Source organism: Monodelphis domestica, chromosome 6 (genome assembly GCF_027887165.1).
Source record: "Monodelphis domestica isolate mMonDom1 chromosome 6, mMonDom1.pri, whole genome shotgun sequence".
NCBI classification, from domain to species: domain Eukaryota; kingdom Metazoa; phylum Chordata; class Mammalia; order Didelphimorphia; family Didelphidae; genus Monodelphis; species Monodelphis domestica.
Genome location: NC_077232.1, coordinates 45,154,417 through 45,179,370, shown reverse-complemented (window position 1 = coordinate 45,179,370; position 24,954 = coordinate 45,154,417). Strand labels below are relative to the sequence as shown.

Genomic DNA, 24,954 nt, shown 5'->3' with positions numbered 1-24,954 from the left:
ACTCTCAGGTTTTTTTTAAACTTTTTTGTGTCTGTTCCTTCATGGTCCATCGTGCCATTTTGGTAGTTGTGTTTTTTCACCTCTCTGCTTGGAATTTAAGTATTTCCAACTTTTCAGTTCTACAGACATTCCTTGCACGTCTTTAAAACTGTCAGGTGGTTCTGGACATTTCAGTTGTAACTGTAGCTTTTTTTTTTCTTTTTAATGCCAGAACTTTACTTGGTAGATTTCACACACATGGCAAGAACACTTGGTTCGGCACAATATGTATTTGCATGTTAGAGCTTCCTCTCTGTACTTGGAATGATGACCTCATCCAGACTCCATTGGTCTCCCCCAGTGCTCCGTGTCCTGCTCTGTGTGCTAGGCCTTTAAAACAGTGACCTTGTTTGCATCAGGCCATACCAGGGAGGTAGGAGACCAGAATTCTGGCAGAGAATAATTCCCAGATTCCCAGTATGTTCATTCTCACCTTTTTGCTGGAATTCAAAGCCTTCCTCCCCTCCCCCTTCCCCAGTTCATGTTTTAATGAAATGTATCTTTTCTGGGCTTCTTTCCTCTCCTAATGTAAGAACTTTATACTAGTGGACAACACTGGCATTATGTGTTAAAAGCTACATGAACATCTAAAACGCCTCTTCTTTTTCATTTTGGCTTTTTTTCTAGATGATCAGTGTTTTACTCTCAGTTGCCGATGTGGTGGAAAATACTGTGTTTCCAAGGATGAAGCTGAAGAAGTTAACCTGATCTGTTGTGATACATGTTCCCTAATTATAGAAATTGTTCAGCACAGCTGAGACTGTTCAGTACGTGGAAACGTAAAACTCTATGTTCAGGCACGTTGGGGAGGCAGAGGCTTTGTCCGTTGGAGAAAACACTGATTTCAAGTAGAGCTGAGAAAAGAAGTGGGAGTCCTTTTGTCCACTGGGAATGCTGCTGAAACGTCAACTCGAATACTGTTTTCAGAGTTTGCCAAGAAAATGTAAAATTGGCAAGCAGAGCCCACCCCCTGCATTAACAAAACATGAATTTCCTTACTTGGTGAATTCTCGTAGTTAGAATTTTGGTGCCTCTTTTTGTTCTCTCTTCTCCATGAGTGGAGAATGTTTTCTCCCAAGAACACGCTGGAATAAATGGAGCAGTGGGTATCAGCAAGTCTCGGGCAATTCGGCTCTGCTCTGTGAATCCATCTGTATCACTGATCTAGAACTTCCCTCTACTTACCTCACAGGGCAATTAAAGGGATTAATGAAGTGGAACCACAAGTCCTACTAGGGGAAGCACTATATTCTCTGAGTATAAACATTTTGTAAATACAACTTGACCCCAGTTCTCTCTGGTTTTGAAGATCTGATTAATGAAGCAGTAGAGTATGGAAAAAAGGACATTGGGCTCAGATCAGAAGACTTTCAGCGACTTCTACAAGCTTCTCTCTCTGAGGCTGGTTCTTTACTTATAGGTGCTTAAGCATAGTGCCCAGCTTGGGGTAGGCTCCTCTATGGATGTTTATTTTCCTTTCCTTTCCTTTCTCCATGTGGACGGTATCATCTACTTACCCACAACTGTGTTTCTTAGAGATCAACTGAGATAATGTGCATGGAAGAATTTATAAAACTGCAAATTGCTTTAAAAATATGAGGTATTTTATTTATTAATAATATCCATCCCCCCAATCCCTTTCGTGCTGGAAAATAAAATGAGCATAAGCTACAGCATAAACAGTTTGTGTTAGTTATAAGAATAGAATGAGATCCTAAAGTAAAGCAATGGGTTTGTTGGTTGGGGTTTTTTCCCCCTTTGTTAGGGTGGGGGAACCGTCATAAGGGATCAAGAACCAAACACTGCTTCAGAACGGTGTAGTGCAGACAACTAACCCAATCAAGCAATTTAGGTAATGGGTATTTATGTTTTCAATAAATCATTTTAATAGGATTGTTGCTGTTTTTTAATTATAAAAACATAGCATTCCTGACGGTTTCTGAATTTGGAATACAATGTTATTGGTGTCTGGAAACCAATATTTTCCTGTCCTATTTCTTACTTTATAATTGTAATTTTATAGATGTCACTGTAACCATTAAACAGTTTTATATTTCTATATATTTAGTGTTCTGTGTGTGACACAGGTCAGCTCTCATTTTAGAGAATCCCAAAGGATTGCCGAAATTCTTTTGTTCTTTTTGTTGAGTAAGTGGGCCAAACCTGGGACTTGGCAATCTTTATTATGGGAAGTTTCTGTTGTAGCCAGATTTGACCTGTAATTAAAAATAAGTGGTCACCACCCTCATGGTTAGTGTAGCCAAACCAAAGCATAATTGAGAAGGAAGAATAGAATTTCTTTGGCTGGGTCTATACAACACATAAAAGTCCAACTGGAACATAAAAGTGATCCAAATATCCAGCTATTTAGGTCATACAAAATACCAGGGTGGTTTTAATCTCTTCTTCTTTTAAATCTACACATTTTTACTTGTGGGGGGTGGTGAGAGGGGGAGGAAGCAGGGTCAAGGAGAGGGAAAAAGAGAGAGGGAGAGGCAGAAAGGAGATTGTTGAGTGTGTAAAACTTCAGTTATAGATTAAACTCCCTTCTGTTTCACTCCTATTTGAAATTAAAATTCAATATCAAATACTTTATTTATAAATACATGGTTTCAGTGACTTTAGTAAAATTGGGGAACACGATACAATAATGAAGTGGTTGGTTGGCTAAATGCTGATTATTCATCAGGAAATCTGTGGCCATTGGGTCTGTCACGTAGAAATCCAAAATCATTCAGAGGCCAAATCTGTAAAGTGAAATACAATGAAAAACAACAATCAATATTCTACTTTTGTTTGATGTTAAAGAAATATATCGTATATTTTCTTTCATTCATTCTTTATCTTATGCCCTATAACTAAATCTGTTTTGGCCTCATGCTTTCCATCAAAAAATAAGGTTATAATGGAAATCTCTAAGGAAGATAAACCCATTTTGAACTCCTGACTGCATTTTGCCACAACTTTTTAAACCAAATATAGAGTCTATGCTACATTTGAAATTAGGTTTATATATATCCTTTACCTTTGATTCCATCAAGTGAGGTATAACAGTAAACCATTTGGCTTAAAGTAATTTAGTTCTTAGATAGTTGGCTAAAATAATATCCCTTTCTCCTTGTGAATACCCCTCAAATATTCTGCCATTTAAGAGATATTTTTGGAATCAGCCCTGCCCCAAGTAGTCATGTCTGTCTTTCTCACACACATTAACCATGGGAGAAAGGGAAGACATTTTATGAATAAGGATAATGGCTTTTTCTTTCTATATTCAGTAATGACCACAATTCTTAGTTGAGTTATGCTTGGACTTTTTCTTTTTTATGCTTGGTCAGGTAGGGCCATACCTGACATAGGGAGTCCTGTATGGATAAAAAATGCTTTTCTATAGAATATATAAGAGAAGAAAGTTTCACAAGATCCATGCTTCCATGAATATTGATATTCCCTCCACTAACATCATTACCCCTCCAAGCCTTAGTAGATAGTCTTCAGGAGTTAGGAATGCAGTTCTAAAATAAATAGCTGGAGGAGAGAAAAGCAATTTGCTAAAATGCTGTCCTTTTGTGATTTAAATTAAAGCTTGCTTCAGGGTGGTTGATTCACCTTCATTATTCACCACACCACACTATGGGGTGACTTTTAACTACAAAAAAATTCTTATGAATAATTACAGGGATATTGTAGGAGGAATCAGGTTGTTCTCTGCACATTAGCTGTCCTAGGATGGGCCACCATAAAGTCCATTCACCAGTTCTGGCCAATGGCTTTGGATGCTTGCTGCGATGCCACAATGCTACTGGCCATGTCAAGTAGCTTTAATAACAAAAATTCTTAAAGATTAACCACCCCCCTGTGTTTTTTCTTCCAAGCACAAAAAAGCAACTCATGTCTTAAATAGTAAATTATACCTTTAAGCAAATACGTCCTCTGATTAGTCCATATGGAATAGGTCCATAGTACCTAGAATCTGTAGAATTCTTGAGATTATCACCCTCCAGCCAAACATGACCTCTTGGTACCTGGGGTTAAAGATAAGAACCCCCCCCCAAAATCATTATATTAAAAAATGAATAGCAGTTCTATTGATATAATTCACCTAAAATGATTTCTGATGAAAAAGAAATACAATTTGGATAACTTAAGCCATAAGCATCCTCTTTTACTTACTGCATATTAAAGTTACAGTTTTTTATAAAATTAGATGTGTTGGAGTTCAGTTAAAAATAAATCTTTGTATATTCTTTGTTGCAAATTCCCAAAACATTGGTTTGTTATACAGAATCCTGAAATGAAGTTATAAAAGGTTTCAGCAATGTGACAGGGTCATTAATTTAATAGATTTCAAAAGAGGTCATTAAAATGTTGACTGAAAATGTGCCCTCCTATCGAAGTAACAGCATGAACAGGGCAGCCACATACTCATCAACATCCTGGGGCCAGTACCAAGGATAGACCTATTAAGAGGCCCATGATGAACTAAATGGTAATTGATTGTGACATCAATTACCATTAATCTCATCATTTTATAAGACTGGGCTTGTCAAAGTTCTAATTAAGATCACAGTTCCTTCTGTGTTCAGGAAGGATCTACAGCACATTATATTGCAATAATGACCATCACAAACAGTTTTAATACATAAAATTTTGAAATTAATGATGGTGGCCTTGCATTATATAACAAAACCCTTTTATTTCCTATATGTCCTCTGCATTGACTGTGTTATACACTGTCGGGACTATTTCTCAAAGAAATCGATGACAAAAGGAAGGAAAGTCAGCCAGTGAACTAATCAGCAGGGAAAATAACAGAGCCCGTAGAATATATAGTGACTTCTAAAAATGTCTGTTATTCAGAAATGAAACCCTTCAGCATTAATAACTGTTAACTAAGCTTTCATAAAAATACTGCACACAGCAGCAATATTCCAAGTTATTGTGTGTTCTTTGACTACAGCCTTTAGCAAAGAAGCAAATTGGCACCATGAAATAGCATTTTCTTAGGAAGGAATTTGTTTTAAGAGTTAAAAAAAAAATTCCCCAAGAGCAACTCAAAGGACCATATTTAGGCTTTTACTTCTGAATAAGGGACAGGTGTGTTCCACCTAATGTTGGTAATTAGCTAGTTCATGGAATTATAAGTGGCAATAAGCCAATCAGTATGAGAGAGTGGTTTCATGACTTACAGTAGACTTTGGCTATGAAGGATTAACTAGCTTCTCGTGACATTACATTGGTACTGGTCTCGATAATCTAACCTGTCGAAAGGTTGGGGGAAAGATCAGGTATACCTGTACACACACACACACGCGCACACACACGCACAAACACAGAGCAAGGCCATCCCCCACCAAATTCCAAAATATGCCAGCGTTGTTCAGTTATTTCAGTGGTGTATGACTGTGACCCCATTTGGGGTCTTCTTTGGCAAATGTACTGGAGCGGTCTGCCATTTCCTTCTCCAGTTCATTTTACAGATGAGGAAACAGTCAAGTGACTTGTCCAGGGTCACACAGCCAGTAAGGGTCTGGAGGCCAGATTTGACCTCAGAAAGATGAGTCTTTCTGGCTTCAGGTCCAGCACTATAAACTTCGCCACCTAACTGCCCATACCAAAGGTGACTTTACAACAAGGTTAATATAATTTTTAATATTTCTACTTCATACGTAGTAACCACCTAAAGATAAAAATTGTCTCTTTTTCCATTCAACAGCTATGTGTATGTATTCATTGAAAAAGCAAATAGGTTTCCTAGGAAAGATATCAAATAAGTAAAGGAGTAACAAGATCATAACATGGCCTTTTGGTTTTATTAGAACTGTTTATACGAGAAGGTTCATAAACACATGGGCCACAGAAGACTGGAACTGCTCAAGCAGAAAAACGAATACCCTGAATGCCTATTTGGGTCAGACAAAAGTAGGAAAGAACTAGATTAGTTTGTGAAAAACATCTGGAATGAATTTTTTTTTTTGGAGATGAAACATCTTTCATCAGGTGAACATCGTTGGTGCTTTGATTCCTACAAAACTCCTGGGAGTGCATATTCTCTCATCCTAAAACAAATCACACAGAGAGATTTTTTCAAAATTCCGTTTTTGAAGTTAGGGACACCAATAAAAGCAAAAGAGCCAGGAGAATTTCACAGAAATGTTCATAGAATTCAGGGCACAAACCAGATTCAAAGGAGGCTTCCTGTTTCATCTCTGCCACGTGTGAATGATCAGTGTGGGCCTGACTGCAGTTTTTACTTTCTCAGTTAAGCCCTCCTATCTTGTCCAGCCCAGACTGATTACTCTGAATTCTGGTGGTGGCCAGAAATGCCAGTCATTTGCCACCGTTCGGGCCTGTACTTTAACTCTGGTTTTCCTTTTGTCTTTATCAATAATATAAATTCCTTGAGGGCAAGGATTGAGTCTTTCACTTGAATTATTTCTCCCAAAAGACCTATCACAGGGTGAGAAACAAACAGAAACGGAACACTTACTAAATGAGTGTTTTGTTAAGCAGGCTGCAGAAGACAGTTACACCAACTAGCATGTGGGCCTTAGCTACTAGGAAATGATTGTGTTTGATGTTTGACCACTATTAAGTTTTTATTGGTAGTAATTAAGCCCATTGCCTGGCATTTAGAGTAGGCCTTTAAGAATTATTGTTGAAGGAGATAATAAATATACCTGCGGCTAGTGCTCTGAGTGTATCTGCTACATGCAGGAATAAGTAAATCAGTGTTATATTTTTCATTATGAATTAAATATATTCCACCATTAAAACTTCACTCCCAGAATGCCTTGCAGTATCCTTCATAACAAAATGATCTGCTGCATCTTTGGCAGGACAAGCAACATTTTAGACTAAGAAGCAAAAAGTCACCACTATTAGCCCTCAGAGAGGTTTACTTTAAAGGGGAAACGGTCTTAAGCCAAAGCATCGGCTATAGAGAAGCAGGCTGGAGCATGGGGGTGGGATGAGAGACCTGGGAAGAGGAGTTATAGAAAAGAACCCGTGCTGCTTATTGTTTTAACTCCTTCCTTCCATCTTAGAATCAATACTAAGCAGTAGTTCCAAGACAGAAGAGTGGTAAGGGCCAGGCAATGAGGTTAAGTCACTTGCCCAGCGTCACATAGGAAGTGATTGAGGCTAGATTTGAAACCAGGACCTTCTAGCTCTAGGCCTTACTGTTATTAAATTTATAAGTTTCTTCTGGAACCTTACTATTTATTATCTGGAAACTTACAGAATAGTCTAAATCATACTACAGTAAACCCAATAATAATAAAATTGTAGAATAAAAAATAATGATCAATTCCAGGTAATAGACCAAGTTACCATTTGCTGTGACAATCCCATTACTACAAACGAAGGTGGAAAGTCCCTGGGATGCCTGTGTAGAACACAAGGTAGGTCTTTTGGGGAACTAAAACCTAAATCTGATCTTCCCTGAGATCAGAGACTTCAGAGATCCCTAATAGAGGGGGTAAATAGGTTCCAAATGCTTTCCCCCTCAACACAGATGTGCAGTCATTGAAAACTAAGGGGCCACATTCTCACTATCTCAGATAAGCTCCGGAGCTACCACTAGATTAAAACTTTCCTATGACTAAACAAAAGCAAAATTCATGTCACTACGTATTCTGGTATTTTACAGAAACAATACACATAAAATAGACAATAATGAGAAGTTGCATTTACTCAGAGATAGACTTTCTATTTTCCTTCCAACAAAGACTAACTAGGGTCACAGGCTTCGGGCTAGAAGACTCTGAAGGGTCATCTGGTCCAACTCTTTTATTTTATAGAGGTAATAAGAGCAGAGCCCAGACTGAACCAAGGTCCTCTGACTCAACCTCAAATCCAGTGCCCTTCCTCCAAAGTCAAGAAGGCAGTTCAGAGGATGGAACAACTGGGCCTGGAGGCAGGAAGACTGTAGTCCAAATTGAGCTGTGCATGCCTGGACTAAACCTCTGTTTGCCTCAGTCTCCTCATCTCTAAAATGGGGAGTTGTAGAAATCAAATGAGATTTGTAAAATTCTTATTAGCACCGTGCCTGACACATAGTTGGTGCTATGTAAACGTTATTAATATTCATTCCCTCTGCACCAAACTGCCAGCCAAAAGGTTTCTGACAAAGGTTTCACCATAGATGGAAGGGGCTTGGGAGTCACCTAGTCTAATCACCTTGCACAAAATCTCAACTACTTATAAATGTCTCAAAAAATGAAAATATACCAACATGAAAAAAAGAATAGTCCAATAAATGTTTTCTCTTAAGAACAAGGCATCCCTATATTTTCTTCAGCACTTCGTATACAAATATGTAATAATCTTGAATTAAAAATCAAATTTCTCTTCTGATTCTATGATTAAAAAAATTTTCTCCCCAAGAGAAACAAAAGAGCTCTACTAAAGAATAAAACTGTTTAAGATTTGGATGAGTTCACCTTTCATTTGTGAACTTGCCCTGCCAACGTGCAAGACAGAGTCTGAATCTATGTTTTCAATGGGTGCCAAGTCGTTCTTTTTTGGAGTGGTTCAAATGTGAACTTTCCTAAGGTCTCAGGTATTCCAATCACCATCAGGGATATCAAAGTTTTAAAACGTTAAAAGAACCCTAAATCATTCCTATTTTTCCTTTTCAGGTTTGAGGCTTCCTTCCTGAGCTATGATAAAACCTAATCTCAGAGCAGGACAAAAGAAGAAAGTCTCTAGTTCTCAGCTATACTTACTGAGGTCTATTTAAGTGCCTCCTACTTTGGTACAAGCAACAAATGTAATTGCCTCATGGCCTGCGGGTGTCCATTGAACAAAAGGGGCTTTTGTGAACAAACCCACAGGTGTTACCTTTCTTGATTCAACTGAAATCTGATGAAAGAGTCCACAATATCAAATAACACACTTACTAAGCTGTAATCAAACTTATTTATTTGATTAAGCAAAGAACATCTAATTAAGGAAAAAGTTCTGACCTAAGAGTAAGATAGTTCTGTTTTAGATCTGAACTGAAAAAAAAAGTCTTGCAACATAATGTAGAAAAGTGATTGTATTTTGATTAACCCTTTAACCACTCCCAAGGGGGGGCCTTGCTGGAACCAATGGAGGAGCACGATTTTCATGGGTCCCTGATGCCTGGGACAATTTTAAGTGTTGTTTTTTTATTCAATGACATGTACACAGCCTTGAACATTATAAAAACGACATTCTATGCAAGTTATCCTGGAATTGCATGTTGTTCTATAAGGCTAAAAAAACCCAGGTTCTTTGTTTTTTCTTATACACACTGTCATTGATGTAAATTTTTCAACAACTTCTAAGGAATCAGCATCAACTCAGGTGCTTCCAACTGGATTTGTTATATATAGCCCTACTGGAAAATGTAAATATAGCATAATCACTCCTCCAAAGATAACAAGAGCAGTTAAATAAACAAATGGAGTCAATATTTAAGAAATGATCTAAGAACAGACTTCTGAAAAATTACAAACTGCTTTATTTTTTTAAATCTTACTTTAAAAGTCAAAAGTTTAGAGTTTTCAGCAGCACTTAACAAAACCACAAACACCATGAGTCAATACTTTAATGTTAGGGTTTATCTTTCTTAAAACTACTGACAAAATGCTATATAAGTAGGGAGCTTTATGAGGAGAGAGGGAAGCATTAAATCCACTGAAATATAATGGATTATAAGAGCTTTTTAGAGCTAAAGAATAGGTAAAAGGTTAATCTTTACCAAAAAAAAAAAATTCAAGGTTGTCTTTAAGAGTTCTAGCTCCTCTGGAAGTGATATCTTGGCACAGTTTCCCTCTCGGGCTTCTTCCCACTATTTGCCCATCAGCCCATGCTTTTGAAGGAATTTGTTAGAACTCCGGTTTTCTGAGATTCTTCTGGTAAAGTCTGAGGGCCAGTTTTTGCTTCCTAGTACACTGGTTTAAGCATTGTAGGCGGTTAATATTTGCTGAATTTTGGCAAGAGGCCCCATTGGGAGTTGCCATTTGAGGGGATCCATAATGACAAAATGAATTCATCTCATAGTCAGGTCCTTGCTGGGAAGCCAACTGATGCCTTGGCATTTAAGATGCGTAAGCACTTCCACCCTTTTTGGCTTCCTTCTTCCTCCATTTCTAACCTGCTTCTTGTAGTGCCCTGCTGGCATCTGCTGCTCATGTCTGCTTCCCTGGAACAGTGAAGGTCCTAACCTTTGCCTGAGCACCTGATCCTCTGACCAGAGAGGAATTTCAATAGGAATTAACTGCAGGAGGCATCCTACCCAACCCCATAGTGATCAGCAATAAGCTTCTCCTTGAGAGGATTCAGAGCTTGGCCAAAACCTAGATGGGCTGGATCTGGCAGAGCTACCTGTAGCCCTTAGCCCAGTCACTGGCAAGGCCTGAATTGCACTTACTCCTCCAAAGATAACAAGAGCAGTTAATAAACAAATGGAGTCAATATTTAAGAAATGATCTAAGAACAGACTTCCGAAAAATTACAAACTGCTTTATTTTTTTTTATCTTACTTTAAAAGTCAAAAGTTTGAAGTTTTCAGTAGCACTTAACAAATCCACAAACACCATGGGTCAATACTCTCAGTGAATCTTACATTGGCCTTGATTTTTCTCAACTGGAATGGTAAAAGATTCTTCTAACCTGTAATTCATTCACCTTCAGCAAGTACCTCTAATCTGCTGTGCCTGCTTGGGTTATTTTTCATTAAAAAAGAAAAAATCTGGTTCTGCTGCTATTTTAAACACATGCAACTTTTTTTGGACTGGTCTGTGATTTTATCCTCCTGGGTGGGAGGGTGGGGGTGCAAGGCACAACCTGCAGAGGCAAGTGACTTGTCCAGGCTGACCCAATCAGTGGTTTGCCCTATCTATCTAGATTGTACGCTTCTTCACTGTGGGAACCATTTTCATTTTGAATGTCTTTGTACCCAAAATTTGGCACATTAAATAAAGGTTTGGTTTAATGAAGGCCTGAATAAAGGTTTGCTGATTGAACTCTCAGAAGAGGGATGTTATACCCAATGTTCTAGTCTCCACATAAGCTCTCTCTTCACTCCTCCCTGCTCCCTCTTATCTACATACATATTATGGTCAATTAGAATTGAAGTTTAATTTCCTCCGAGGTAGTCTGAATTAAAACAAAATCTGGAATAAAAGTGATGCCAAATAACCAAATGTATATAACTCAGTTAAGCTTTTGTGCGTAAAGCACCTTCTGGGGACTGTGGTAAAGACACTATTTGATTCTACCCTCCTTTAGTTTCTTTCAAATCTTAATGATTACCAATAACCAAATATCTCTTAAATATCAGGAGCTGAATGTTTTCTCATCTTTTTCTTTCTGAAATATGTTTTATTCTGTAAAGAGCCTGGGGTTTGGAGCTAGAAGACCTATGTGTACACGGCCATCCCTTACGTCTGTCTCCAAGCCTTAATCTTCACCAATAAAAGGGAAATTTATAGTAGTTAAGTATTAACTACCTCACAGGACTATTGTGAGGAGAAAATGAGATAATACATGCAAAGTACCACACAAATACAAGTTATTGTTTAAGCTATGAGTGAGCATCCATCTTGGTATGTCTCCCACCTTAGATATACTTCCCATTTCTCATTTATCCCAACAAAATCAGTTATTCTATTAGATATCCCTAGGCCTACTTGTCATGGCCTTGAGATGTAGCCAAGACATGGCCACTTTATTTCAATGGTAAATTTGAATCATGGCAAGCATTAGGGGGAAAAAAATTAGGACTTAATTTATGTGAATTTAGAATTATGAGATTTTCTTTGCCAAATTTCAGTGAAGGATTGATTAATTTTAATGGAATGAAGGGGGTGTGGTGTTAATGTGCCCCTGCCATCCTAGCTCCTGGAGGCTGGTAGATTGCTTGAGCTTTGGAGCTCTGAGCTACAAGATGATAAAGATATCCTCACTAAGTCTATAGATCACCAGTATTGGGAACCCCTGAGAAGGGGAGGCATTAGGTTGCCTAAAGAGTTGGAGATCTGTTCAGTTAAAAAATAGGAGGCAAAAGCTGCTCCATGAGAGACTACTGCACTTCCAGACTAGTAAGACTTAGTCTCAAAATACATAGATGGATGGACAGATAGATAGATAGATAGATAGATAGATAGATAGATAGATAGATAGATAGATAGATAGATAGATAGATAAAATTAAGGACAACAGATGAGGTAAATGCAATGGGATGGGTGCACTGGTGATAAGATGTCCATGGGAGATGATCTGTTTTTCTTTGTTTCCTGATCAATAAACAGAAAAGCAAAATACAGTACACCAAAGCACTTCACACCTCATTTTCTTCCATCTAAATTTTCTCTAAACCATCTAGCTCTCAGAACTCCTAGACATTATTACTCTTACAGGTTCAGTGACAGTATGAAGGGAAGCAATGGTTGTGTCCAGCAAAATGTGTCTTTTTCACACAGTCCATGAACTAGCACACAAACCAAATGAGTTTTTATTAGATCAGCAATGATCTAAGAAGTAACTTTTAATCCTATTGACTGTTTTAAATTAGCAAATGCATAATAGCATATGAAGACATTTTTAAATCTTAGGAATCAAGCATCTGCGCCCCATCCCACCCCAGCCATTAAAGTCTTGCTTTCAAAATAATTACAAAGCTAGCTGCTGCAGAAAGTGATCTATTAACTAAACAGCAGAGAAAGAACCAGCTTATCTGTTATTCTGAGAAATAATTCTTCACAGCTGGTGGTCAGGTAAGTTTTATACTCAATGTAACATATGAGTAAGCTTCATTCAAAATTGTGACTGAGCACTTTCAAGATTCTCCCTGAATTCAGGATGCTTATAAGGTCCTTCTTAGGAATGGGACTCTAGTTTTCCTTGCATCTCGTGTGTGTGTGTGTGTGTGTGTGCGCACGCGTATACACAATATGTAGGTGGTGGTTTTGCTGAGGCATAAAAGAGATTTGATCTTCTAAAAGGGGGAGGAGAAAACTCTTCTAGTCATGAGTGAAGCCAGCCACAAAAAAGGCACAGAACAACTAAAAGGAGTATTACAGAGGAATGCAGTAAAAGGCCAGTTGAAATGGACTGTCTTAAAGAGAAGTATAACAGGGCTGGAAAGGTGGGCTGAGGTCAGGGTGCAGAGAATGTTAAATGTCAAACATCGGTTGAATCACTGCCCTATGACATTACTTGCTCTTCTCCCTTCCACAGACACTCGGTAATAGCTATGGATGGATGGAATTTAGGTGTGCCATATCACGTGGTAATGTAAGTTTCCTTAAATTGCTTATGAAGAAAGCACATTTTTCAACTTGATAAAAAAGTACTTTCAAGTGACAATATGCTAAATTAGCATCACAGAGACTTACTCAGCTGATAGGTTTCCTTTCCATTAATATTATACATTCTCACAACTGGTTTTTGTACCTTCATTCCTTCTATTATGGTTTTACTTGCAGAATATTTAAGTCAAAATTCAGTTCTGTTTAAGATAAAGCCTACATCATGCACACACACACACACACAGACACACACACACAAACCTGGTTCACTGTTAGCTGTAAGTGGTAATAAAAATTTTTAATTTAGTAACTGAATCAAAAAGATCTCTGAGCATATTCGACCTAGATGATGGCTGATTTTCCACCTTATCTGTAAAGATTTACCAGATTAAGAAACCACATGACACTTGGTATATTTTTGCTTTATTACTGATAGAGCTAGAATCTAATTAGAAGCTTACATTCAAAAGCAAAATTACAATGTCAATCTTCAAAAAAAAAATTCCTCTTGGTAAATTACTTTTGGCTAACCTTAACCAATAAAGCTCTCAGCTGACTAGATCTGCAAAAGGAAAAATGTGAACACTGCACACTTCCTTCATAGGCTGACATTAACCTCCTTCTAGTGCTGTCTCTGCTGCCACTTAAGCAACAGAGTGGGGAAGTGGACACAATCATTTTTGTGGTATATTTGAAGAATTCCTATTTTGGTAAACCAAGCTGCTTTTTTTCCTTCAAAATCAATATTAACTTTATAATGTGTTATGTAACTGCATAAACAATATTAATTAGAACTAACAAATATCACCACAAAAATAAAATATGTTATACTATACACCACCAATAGGATGATATTGAGTGCTACTAAAAAAAAAAGGCCAATGTACACTAGAAATGCTTAGTATGTTGAAACAGATGATCCTTTAGAGTTAAAATGAATTAGGATACTGTTCAGACTGGCAAACAATAAACCACATTTATCTTCAAAATTGTGTTAGCTATAGGATGAAAAGACCACATCATCTCCGCAATGAACTTCACTTTAACACAAGGGTAAACATATTTTCCCAACATTAGCTGCAATCAAGGCATTAGCAGTATGTTATGATTGATTATCCTGGGATCTGTTGCTGAGAAATGGATATCTATCACAGGTTTTTATCACTCCAGTTTGCAAAGTGCCTGTTCTTTGTTTACAAATCCTAGTTTGTTATAAGTGACATTATTAGGTAGTTCTTCTACTTAAATGACAGGAGGATTTAGCAATATCAGGAGGTTAGCGAATATCTAAGCCCTTTCAGGTTGATGATTCCTCTCCTACTCAGAAGCCCTTTCTCTGTTTGTAAATAGGAGTCAAGGTAGCAGAACATATGGTTGTGACTTTTAGTGAAAGTAAATGGCATTAAAACAAATAGAAGAGCATTAGGATATCCACAATTTCCACTGTAGTACCAGATACAGATTGGGGCAGTACTAGTGCAGAGTGTATGAAGTTCCTATTTTCCAGCGAGGCCTGGTAATATGGGCAAGGTTAGAGTTTGTAAGCGATCAAATCACTTCCTTTATCAAGTACTTGATTAACTTCAAGGCATTTTTCCATTTCGGAGTTCTCATTTTAAGAATGTCATTTACCAGCATTACAGTTTGGAAGCATAACATTTTTTAATCTGTTATCTAAAGCTTCTGAAATTATTTTAAAAACTATTTGCAATGACTGATTTCTAAAACTTCTGAGAATATGCTACGGATCAATTTTCATTAAAGAAAGTACAAGAGGTCCTGGCTTTCTTATCACACCAAAGAGCACAGACTGACCTCTGGCTAACATTTTCATTCCAACATTTATGCCACTAACATTAGTGACATCTTAAAAAAAAAAACAGAAAGGTATCTTTTAATATTTACACAAAATGATTTCTTATCTTGTGCCAATTTTCTCCTAACTGCTCTAGATGGAAGGCCACACACACAGATGGAGAGATAATCACATATATGTAGTTTGTGTGTACCTACACATATACATACACACACATTCAGGGTGTTGCAAACATCTTAGGGGAAGGGAATAAGCATTGACATTGCTCCTATTATGTGCCAGTACAGTTTAAAACTGCCCTAAGAATTTAGGAAAATCGTATTTGTATGTGTGTGCGAGAGGGACACAGAGAGAGGAGGAGAGACAGAGAGGCAGAAAGACAGAGAGATTTAGGGAAAGGAATACTTATTTACTAAGTGCCTACTATATGCCAGCCACTGTGCAAATATTACATTTGATCTTCACAACAACTCTGTGAAGTAGATAGTATTCTTTATAGTTGAGGAAACTAAGGCAGAGGTAAGTGACTTATCAGAGTCATAGAGTTAGTATCTGAGGCTCTATTTGAATTCAGTTTTTCCTGACTCCAAGAAGTGGAAAAATCAGAAATATTAGAGGCCAGCATTGGTAAACCTTTAATAAGTTCGAATGCCCAGAAGGCAAATTCAAATTGTCTGTGAGCCCCACATTATCAAAGAGAGCTAAGGGAGAAGGTGACTGCTTTGGGTGGCTGGACAGAGGAGTTGGGCATGCAAAAAATGTCCTCAGTGCTAGGAAGAGAAGGAGCCATGTCTTCACCAATGTGTAAAGATAGGATTAACTCTCTTTTTGTCTATTTTTAGCTAAACAAATAAGAACTTAAAGTACCCCTACTTGACACTAAATAAGAGAGTTTGCAAGTCACTTACTAGAGAGTAAGCTCACACCTCCAAAGGTTACTGCCCCCCTCCTTGGGCAGTGCTAGGCAAACTGAAAGACTGCGATTGTTTCCCATAAAGTGAGGGAGTGACAGGAAGTGGCCTAGGGAAGACTGCTTTTAAAAGGCCAGCTCGGGGATTCAATCACTCTGTGTTGGCGAGCTGAACTGAAGGAGGAGACTCTTTCCCTGGAACCTGTGTTGGCTTGAGGTGATGAGTGGAATGATTCTTTCCTTGGTTCTTAGGTGAGGAGACCTTCTCTGCTCACTGGCACTTTGGGGGGACACTCCCTTCAGCGTGAGTTCTGGTGAGATTCTTGGTGGTCTCAACCTCGTGTGCATTGAAGGTTCTTGGCAGATTCTTTGCCATCTCCTGGCTCTTTGGATTTTGGTTTCCTATTTAGGACTTTGGATTCTGATAAGATTCGCTTTCAGATTCATATTTGCAGTCTGGAGACATTAGGATTAAACTTGGGGTATTTGTAGCTAAGCAGTACTTTCTGTTTCTTTATCTACATTTTCCCACTTTGATTTTTTCCACCTCTTTGTAAATAAAGCTGCTAAACATCATTTTGACTTAAGCTGTAATGCTTCTAAGCCTGAGACCACAATATTGCTTTAGAATTCTCATATTGAGCATAAAACCTAAATTTAAATTCTTACAAACATGGTTCTAGACCAAATGAGAAATGCCTGAGGTGTGCTCTCTCCTTAAATGGAGGTTTGGCATTCATGGCCTGTCAATCAGAGGGACAGAAAGTAGTGATGAAGCGAAGACCCAACGTTGATATCCTTTGTTTCTAAGAAGACTGGTGACATCCTGGGGGGATATCTTGACTCAAGCATGAATTGCATATGTGAGGCAAAATTGTACAAAATCTCTTCCAGAGTCATTCAAATTCAGTGGCAAGATAGGAGTCAGGATGACCGGCAATGATCTTGTACCTTATACATTTCAATCAACTGTGTGTCTGCAAAATTGTGGTTCATTATAGAAAATCATCTCTAAGAGCATACTTATTCCCTTTCCATATTTGCATCAAGAATGTCCTTTTATAGATCAATTTTTAGGACCTCTCATATAGATGAAAAAGAAAGAAAATGGATTGGTGCTTTCCTTTTCTTTTAACACTATCCACAGCATTTTTTAATTGTTTGGTATCTTTCTTTATTCTTCCCTTCATTCAGATATCTTGAAAACAGATTTTCTTTCAAGACTGTGTACCTGGTTCAGATGCCTTTCCCACCTTCATCTTCAGTACCATATCTACTTCATCATTGGGAACATCAGGAACTAAGTTATTAAAGAATACAAATGGCATGGTTCTACTATGAGGATGATAAAAATAAATGCTAAAGAAATTATGGCAGATCCTTTCCATTTTTTTTTCATCCATTTGCCATTCTCTTTTCAGCTCGATCTATAAATTCTCTTGGTACTATCTGATTTGGTTGCATCCCATACAGGCTTTCTATAGACTTACTTTCTCTTCCACTGTTTTTTATTGTTTTTTTTCCTTAGGTGATATTGCTTGTAATCTTCCACAACAACCTTTGAAAATGTTTTCCAAATGAGTTTGTATTTGAAATTATGCTTAGTCTTAGCTTCCATGTCTCAATGTTGACAGGAGGACCAAGTATTTGTAAGTTGATGTGTTTTGGGGGCTTTTTGGAGGAAGGACTTTTTAAAAAGCTTTGACTAAACTTCTATAAGAAATGAGGATGATCAGAATCAGGTTCCCCTCTCCCCTTTGTCCACTTTCACTAATTTATTTGACTAAGTTAGAGCTATTGAAATTACATATCATATGTTCTTATCTTTGTCCTTTCTCTAAATTTAGTGCTGACTTAGCCATTTGTTTTCATCAGTCAGTAGTCTGATTATACATACACAGCCACACACACACCACAGACAGCTAATTCCAAATGATTCTCAAACAGTTAATTACTTGTTAAGATACCGTCACTTTCATTTTTGACAAAATATTTTTTTAATAAAAAAAACCATTGACCATTTGGTTATTTCTTTTATTAAACAAACAAAAAGCTGTTTATCTCTAATTAGAAAAAGATAAACTTCCACTGTTGGAACAGGTTTGGTAATGTTAGAATTCTCCCCTCACCCCTCTTAATTCAAGTAGATTGTTTCCATTATTTTAAGATACAGATTTCCTATGCTGTACAAACATCATAGTTATGAAACTGAGCACAAAGGCAAACTGAGATTTGCCATCTGATTTTATGTTTTATAATTAAAAATGGATTTTGTAATATTGAAAGACTGATTATAGGTACTATCTTAGGATCCTGCAACAAGATCCAAAGGAAAAACTAAAATAACCTTGATACTCTATTTCAAGAAAAAAACAAATGAAACATATACAGATCTCCTAGAACCACAGAGCCAAATAGTGATAGAATCCTCTAATCATTTCCTAAAAGAAATGTCCAAAGGGAAAGTACTAGGAATGTGATAATCAAAATGCAGAGCTACAAACATGGAAGAATGGTGGGGGAAAATGGCTTTCTGATAAAACTCACTCCAATCTAAATTAGACAAAGGAGGGTTAACAGGAAAATAAGTGGGGGCAATGAAGGAGGTGGGGGTTAAGATAATAACGAGGAGATGAGAGAAAAATGCCTAGGAGAGAAAAACAAACTTCCTGATCCTCAAAGGAGGAAGATAAAAGAAAAGAAAGTTAGAATTTAAGTAGATGCCCACCATTTGGGGAATTACTGAACAAATTATGGCAAAGAAATTAATAGAATCTCATTTTGCTGTAATAAATAGTAAAAAATGTTTTTAGAGAATCCTCAGTATTATGAACTGAAACAGTGAAATGAGCAGAACGAGAACAATTCAAACAGCAAAGAAAAACAACCTCAAAAAATTTGGGAATTCTAATCAATGTAATTACAACCATTTCTCCAGAGAACCTATGTTACCCACCCATCCTGACAGAGAAATACTGCAGTTAAGATGCAAAGATATACTTTTTTTTTTTTGGATATGGGCCACTACGTGCATTTATTTTGCTCAATTATTTTTATTTATTGGAAAAATTTCCCCTTCTATTTTTTTTAAACCCTTCCCTCTTAAAATCAATACTATGCATTGGTTCCAAGGCTGAAGAGTGATAAGGGATAAGAGTTTAAGTCACTTGCCCAGAGTCACCCAGTTAAGAAATATCTGAGGCCAGATTTAAGCCCAGGAGCTTCCATTGCTAGGCCTGGCTCTCAATCCACTGAGCCATCTAACTATCCCCCAATCCGTCTCTTTTTAATAGAGAGATACAGAAAGGAGAGAGTATAATTAGCAATAAAGATAAAACAAATGAAAAAGAAAGCCATTGTTCTTACATGCATAGAAATAGGACATTTGGAAGGATGTTTTGAAAATTATGTGTAGAATTTATTACATGCATAAAACCAAGTAGTATGAAATGGAAATTCAATTTCATCCAGAATTCTGTTTTTCTGTTCTACTTTACATATAAAAATTCTCTCTACCTGTCTCTTTCTCTCCTTCCCACCTCCCTCTCTCTTCCTGTCTTCTATCTTTCTGACTCCTTTTTCTTTTCTCTTTTTTCTCTCTCTTAAGAAATAGCATCAAACCTCTAGCTTCTAATTTAATGAAAAAGCATTTAATCAAGTGCTTAATGTATACTAAATACTAGAAATACAAATAGAAAATCAAAGATAATCCCCTTCTTCAAGGAGCTTATATTCTAACAACAAATCTAAGGGAATGACAATGAAGAAAGGCTATTTTGGGTTTAAAAAGAAAGTTAGGGGAGCCACAAAAGAATAGGCAATTGCATCTTTTTAGGAGCAATGAAAGAATTGATTATGGTTCCAGAACTAGAAAGAGAGAAGTGAGATAGATGTCCTGAGGGTGAATCAGGAATAGTTAGGTTAAACAGACATCATTCTGAAAGTAGGAAAGCACCAACCAGAGCACAGAGGAAGGGCATGAGTGTCTCTATTCTTTTTCTTTTTTTCTAGTGTGCACTGATTGGCTTTAGAGCAGATCATTCCTGTATAACTTCTAGTTGTCACCAAAACATATTTTATACAGCCCTCCAGTTGGGGGGAGATACACTCACAGTTATAAAATTTGAATATTCTAGACTCTTATTACATACAAATTCAAGGATCTCTAAGTTTCCCTAATAGCATGAGCTTTGACTTTCCATGCAAGCTTGGAATGATCACAGTAAAGGCCTATTACTGTGCAGAGACGGGTCAATTCTAGGCCTGCTGGAAAATCTCTGCAATTTCTTTATTTTGGTACTTTAGAAGGGAATCAACATTTATTTTATAAAGCACTTACTATATCAGCTTCCAGACACTGTGGTAGTTATTGAGCCAGAATAGCTATGCCAGAATCAGCAGAAAATCTAAAAGTACTTCATTAGGCCACAATACATAGTCTATCTATCTCTATCAAAATTCCTATGTAACTTTTAAAGTGGAAACTCATCTTTCTCTCCAAAGTGAGTTTTAGATTTTCTCCACCCTGCTTATTAGTCTTTAGAATTTTAGCAACCAGCAATGTTTACACCCTCACTTAAGGATTAAATGTGGGGTAGGAAGGCCTATGACCCACATGTGCTAGCAAGTGACAAATCAGAAACAACTTACTGACCTCTTGGGCTGTCCAAAGCCAAGTTTAAGCCACCATTGGTACATGTAAGACACAGGAAGTAACGTAAAGAACTGCCTTTATATTTCACATCACTTCCTGTGAGAGGGACTTCGCCATGGAACTTGAACTTGGAAGAGTTTGAGCATGAGACCTGAGACTGATTCCCTTAGAGGATCACATGGTGAGTGATAAAGCTGACTCCCCTTTCCTTGGCTTTTTTGGAGGCAACAGCCTCTGGAAAGGCCCATCTCTTGAGACTCCCTTTCCCTTGACTAGCCTCTGGAGAAACCCCTTGGCTGAGGCCTCTGAACTCCTGACAGGTTCAGACCAGACCGGGGCACCTATTCTTCCCTTTTCCCTCTCTCTCTCTCTCATCCTTAATTTCTTCCTTCTAATATAAATAAATCACCATAAAATTCCATCAGACTTGAATATTTCATTAGGATTCAGAATTTAATCCCTGGTGACCAACTTAAAAAAAAAATATATATATATATATATTCAGTCCAACCATAAAATTTACCCCTTACACCAACATCATGAAAGCTGTGTTTTATGTTTCATAACTTATGTCAGCTTGTGGAACATTCCTATGTAATAATTAAATAAATGGGTGTTTTGGAACTAAATTTGCCTATAGATCAAATTTATACAAAGCAGAGAAATACCAATCCCATTTAGTTATCTTCTATTGTTAAATATGATATTTCAAATTAAGCAATTTCATAGTAAATTATGGATTTCTAGCTGAAGCCTAGAGAGTTTCTCTAGAATAGGATGGCAAGTGAGCCAAAGTACTCACACCTGGCAATTCATTCTTAAACAATCCCAAATTCAACTCACAGCTGAATAGCCAAAACTCCTTCAACCAATTGAAAGAATTTCTCTTAGCCCAAAGAAACTTATAGAATGGATGGCAATAACATCTTTCTGGGGATTACCCTGTTTCCAAAAACTTAATGTAAAATATAAATCATGTTCTCTATGTGACAGAATCTTCCCCACTCAACCTTCCCAAACAAAAAAACCTGCTGCTTTCCTGAGATCTGTGGAATGAGTAAAATGGTTCTTTTGCTTTTAAGTAGGGAATCTGTTTATGTTATTTTTTGCCAGCTGGTGAACAATGCTATCTCTTTCATATGCTAAACTGTATATTCTAGGTTCCAGACAACAATGTGTTGGTATTTCATTTTCTGAACTGGCTACAAACAAGAAAGAAACTGTACAAGTAAAAGTAAAAAAACAACAAAAAAAAACCCTGTATCAACCCATATTTAACACTGATCCTCATTGCAGTTTTGCAATAGTTAATAAATAGCTGACTTCCAACTTAATCAGCAGCTGAATAGTGATGTCTCAATCTTATAAGCAACACTGATTTAATAAGAGTTTGCATTAGAAAGGAAAAGAGGCCATCTCAATAAAAGGTAGAACCAGTGTTAGTCTGAGATAGCTGAACAGGGGCCCACTCCAAGAGGGTGGAGCCTAAGAGAGAGCAGTTTGGACATCAGAGACATCCAAACTTGGATGAACTGCTTATATAAATTGGCTTGATTAATGAAACCCATTTGCTGAACTGGTTTTGCAAAAGGTATAATATGAACTTCTATAGCTTGACCAAGCCAGACAAGAAAACATGAAGAAAAGATACTTGGAGATTGCATGCTTTTCTTTTAGAAGCAATATTATTATCTGATCACCAAATTCCTCGCTTCCTTCTTTAATTATAACGTTCATCCATTTTAAAAAGTAAAATTTGAAAAATTGCTAGAAATAACAACTGGACAGTTAAAATATAGGCTATTTCATTTAGATTCATAAATATGCCAGAACCTTAAAGGGACTAAGAAACAATGTAACAAAAAGGCAACGGGATCTAATTTATCCAAACTTCAAAAACATGACACCCCAATGAATGGCTTATGATTATCCTGAACTAAAGATAGCAGTGGTTTTTAAGAAAGTAACCTTTGATGATTGTTCAAATATTGTAGATCAATAATTCTTCATTAGGAAATTTTTTTAAACCCTTACCTTCCATCTTAGAAGCAATACTGGGCATTGGTTCTAAGGCAGAAGAGTAAAGGCTAGGCAATGGGGGGTTAAGTGACTTGCATAGGAATACACAGCTAGGAAGAGTCTGAGACCAGATTTGAACTCAGGATTTCCCATCTCTGGACCTGATTCTCAACACATTCAGCCACCCAGCTGCCCCCTCTCCACTAGGAAATTAAATACTCTGGAAATATATAATGAACTCAATGTAAGCACTAATTTTTACTCATATGATTGAGTACCTCCCATCTGACAAATCAGTTTCCTTAGGTCATTCAAAATAATCATATTTTTCCTTAGTAAGTCTTGTCTGATTAGTGGCGGAGTGCTTTTGACTGAGCCCTGAGTCTTGTTAATGCTCTTTTAATAATACTTAGGGAGTCAAAAAATCTAAAATAAACATGAACAAAAGCAGTTTTATGTGAACCATCTTGTTTCTCTTTTGTTAAAGTTCATAGATGACACCTAATCATATTAAATGGGCTTTGGAAATAGAAGGGAAATTGGTAAATGCTATACTTAGAGAAATTTAAGAGTTCTTTTGAAGATGGAAAATGTCTGCTAATAAGGGTAAGCCCTCTAGTTAGAGGTCTTCTGCTGTCTATTAGAAGAGAATAGAAGGAATGAGATTTGAAAAGAGTCTGAGCATGTAAGGACTTTGGAAAGCAGCTTGGCACATGCATGGAACCATATGGAATCCTATTCTGGAATGGGAGGAATGCTTAAACTGGGACACTCGGATTCTGTAGGAGTCCATTGATTTCTAGATACTGAGGAGAGCAAAGGCTTATTTCCAGTGGTCATTTTGAATTGGGTTATTTAGTTAGTTCTGGAGAGATTTTGGAGGTTCCTGATATTAAGAAACCTTCTCTGATCCTGAACCCTGTGACACCATTTCTCATCTGGATCATCTTTTGTGTGTGAGCTGCAGGGTGGACCAGCTAGTCAAGAATAGATAGCTAGGAAATTAGGCAGATGGAGCATAGTGAGTGTAGCACAACTTTGTTGGGGCCAAAGTGACCGTTACAGGTAAGGCAGAGGGGAGGAGATAGATCTTATTAGAAATAGGGATTCTGTCTCCCTAATTCACTTACGCATCATGTGTTTTTATGAAATAAATGAAATGAAATTCTTTGTTTATATCATTGTGAGAGAGCAGTCAGATCATGTTGTCATCATCCTACAGGAATTGAGGCCTACACATGGGCTTCAGCCTATGCTTAACTACCATTGAGTTAAGCACTGGTCCAACTCTCCAAGTCAAACCTAGTGACTCTCAGGTCCTCCATTCACTTATTTCATATGTTAGGCTCCTTGTTATCTTTATCATCTAACATTTACTATATGCCCACAGGGAAGAATGCTAAAAACAACCTTTGCTGCTTAAATAGCATAGCAATCACCCAATCAGAAGAATTTAAAGTATACATTAAGGTGCTCATAATTACTTTGTTGAGTTTAGGATTTTAATCCCATGAAGATCAATAACGTCTGTAATTGATAGACTTAGTCTCTGGGGTACTAAGAAGTTTAATGGGTTTGCCTACGGTGACAGCTGGGTAGAACAGAGGCATTCATATGGATCAAAACTACACATAATTGTGAAACTAAATTAAACTAGTCATATAAATATTTTTCTGAGAAGATGCTCACAAAATCAAAGCTGGGCAAGCGAGATAAGTTAACTTTTTAACCCAGTATTTCCCATACTGGCCTACTCTCTATTCCTGAGACACCAGGTTTTAGCTCCTGTACCCATGCCATGGCACAAACTTTCCCCAAGTCTGGAATACTTTCCCTCTCCACCTCTACCTCTTTTGTTGAGTTTGGGATTCCTGGCTTCCTTTCAGACCCAGCTCTTCTGAGGAAGCCTTTCCTGGTTTCCGGAGTTGCTAGTGCTTTCTTCTCTAGGATGGTTTTCTATCCACTTGGTATGTACCTTGCATGTGCCTACTTGTATACATGTGGTTGGTCTTCTTTAATGTCACAAACTCCTTGAGAGTAACGACTGTTTGCATATTTTCACTCTATCCTCAGCACTTGGCTCAGAGCCTAGCAACTAAGAGCCTAATAACTGCATGTTGATTAATAATGCCAAAGGAGTTTGAGATATCACTGTAGCAAGAAGCTTTTCATACTGGAGTGAATCTGGGCAGATCCTCCCTCTAATGTACCATGGCTGGAAATATGGACGATTGGA

General features: G+C 37.4%; 2 protein-coding genes across 10 annotated transcripts in view; one reads left to right on the top strand and one right to left on the bottom strand.

The window, feature by feature from the left end:
* The window catches only part of DNAJC24 (DnaJ heat shock protein family (Hsp40) member C24), a 76,192-nt gene extending 74,094 nt beyond the window's left edge, over positions 1-2,098 (top strand). For all 5 annotated transcript variants that reach the window (XM_001380328.4, XM_007497220.2, XM_007497221.3 and 2 more), the window contains one exon: positions 667-2,098. In XM_001380328.4, coding sequence (XP_001380365.4) covers positions 667-797 — 131 coding nt within the window. In that variant the 3' untranslated portion in view covers positions 798-2,098. The remainder of the gene's footprint in view (positions 1-666) is intronic.
* Positions 1,622-24,954, bottom strand: part of IMMP1L (inner mitochondrial membrane peptidase subunit 1) — a 112,111-nt gene continuing 88,778 nt past the window's right edge. For all 5 annotated transcript variants that reach the window (XM_056801981.1, XM_001368462.4, XM_007497219.3 and 2 more), the window contains 2 exons: positions 3,951-4,061; positions 1,622-2,786 (listed from right to left, as the gene is read on the bottom strand). In XM_056801981.1, coding sequence (XP_056657959.1) covers positions 2,718-2,786; positions 3,951-4,061 — 180 coding nt within the window. In that variant the 3' untranslated portion in view covers positions 1,622-2,717. The remainder of the gene's footprint in view (positions 2,787-3,950; positions 4,062-24,954) is intronic.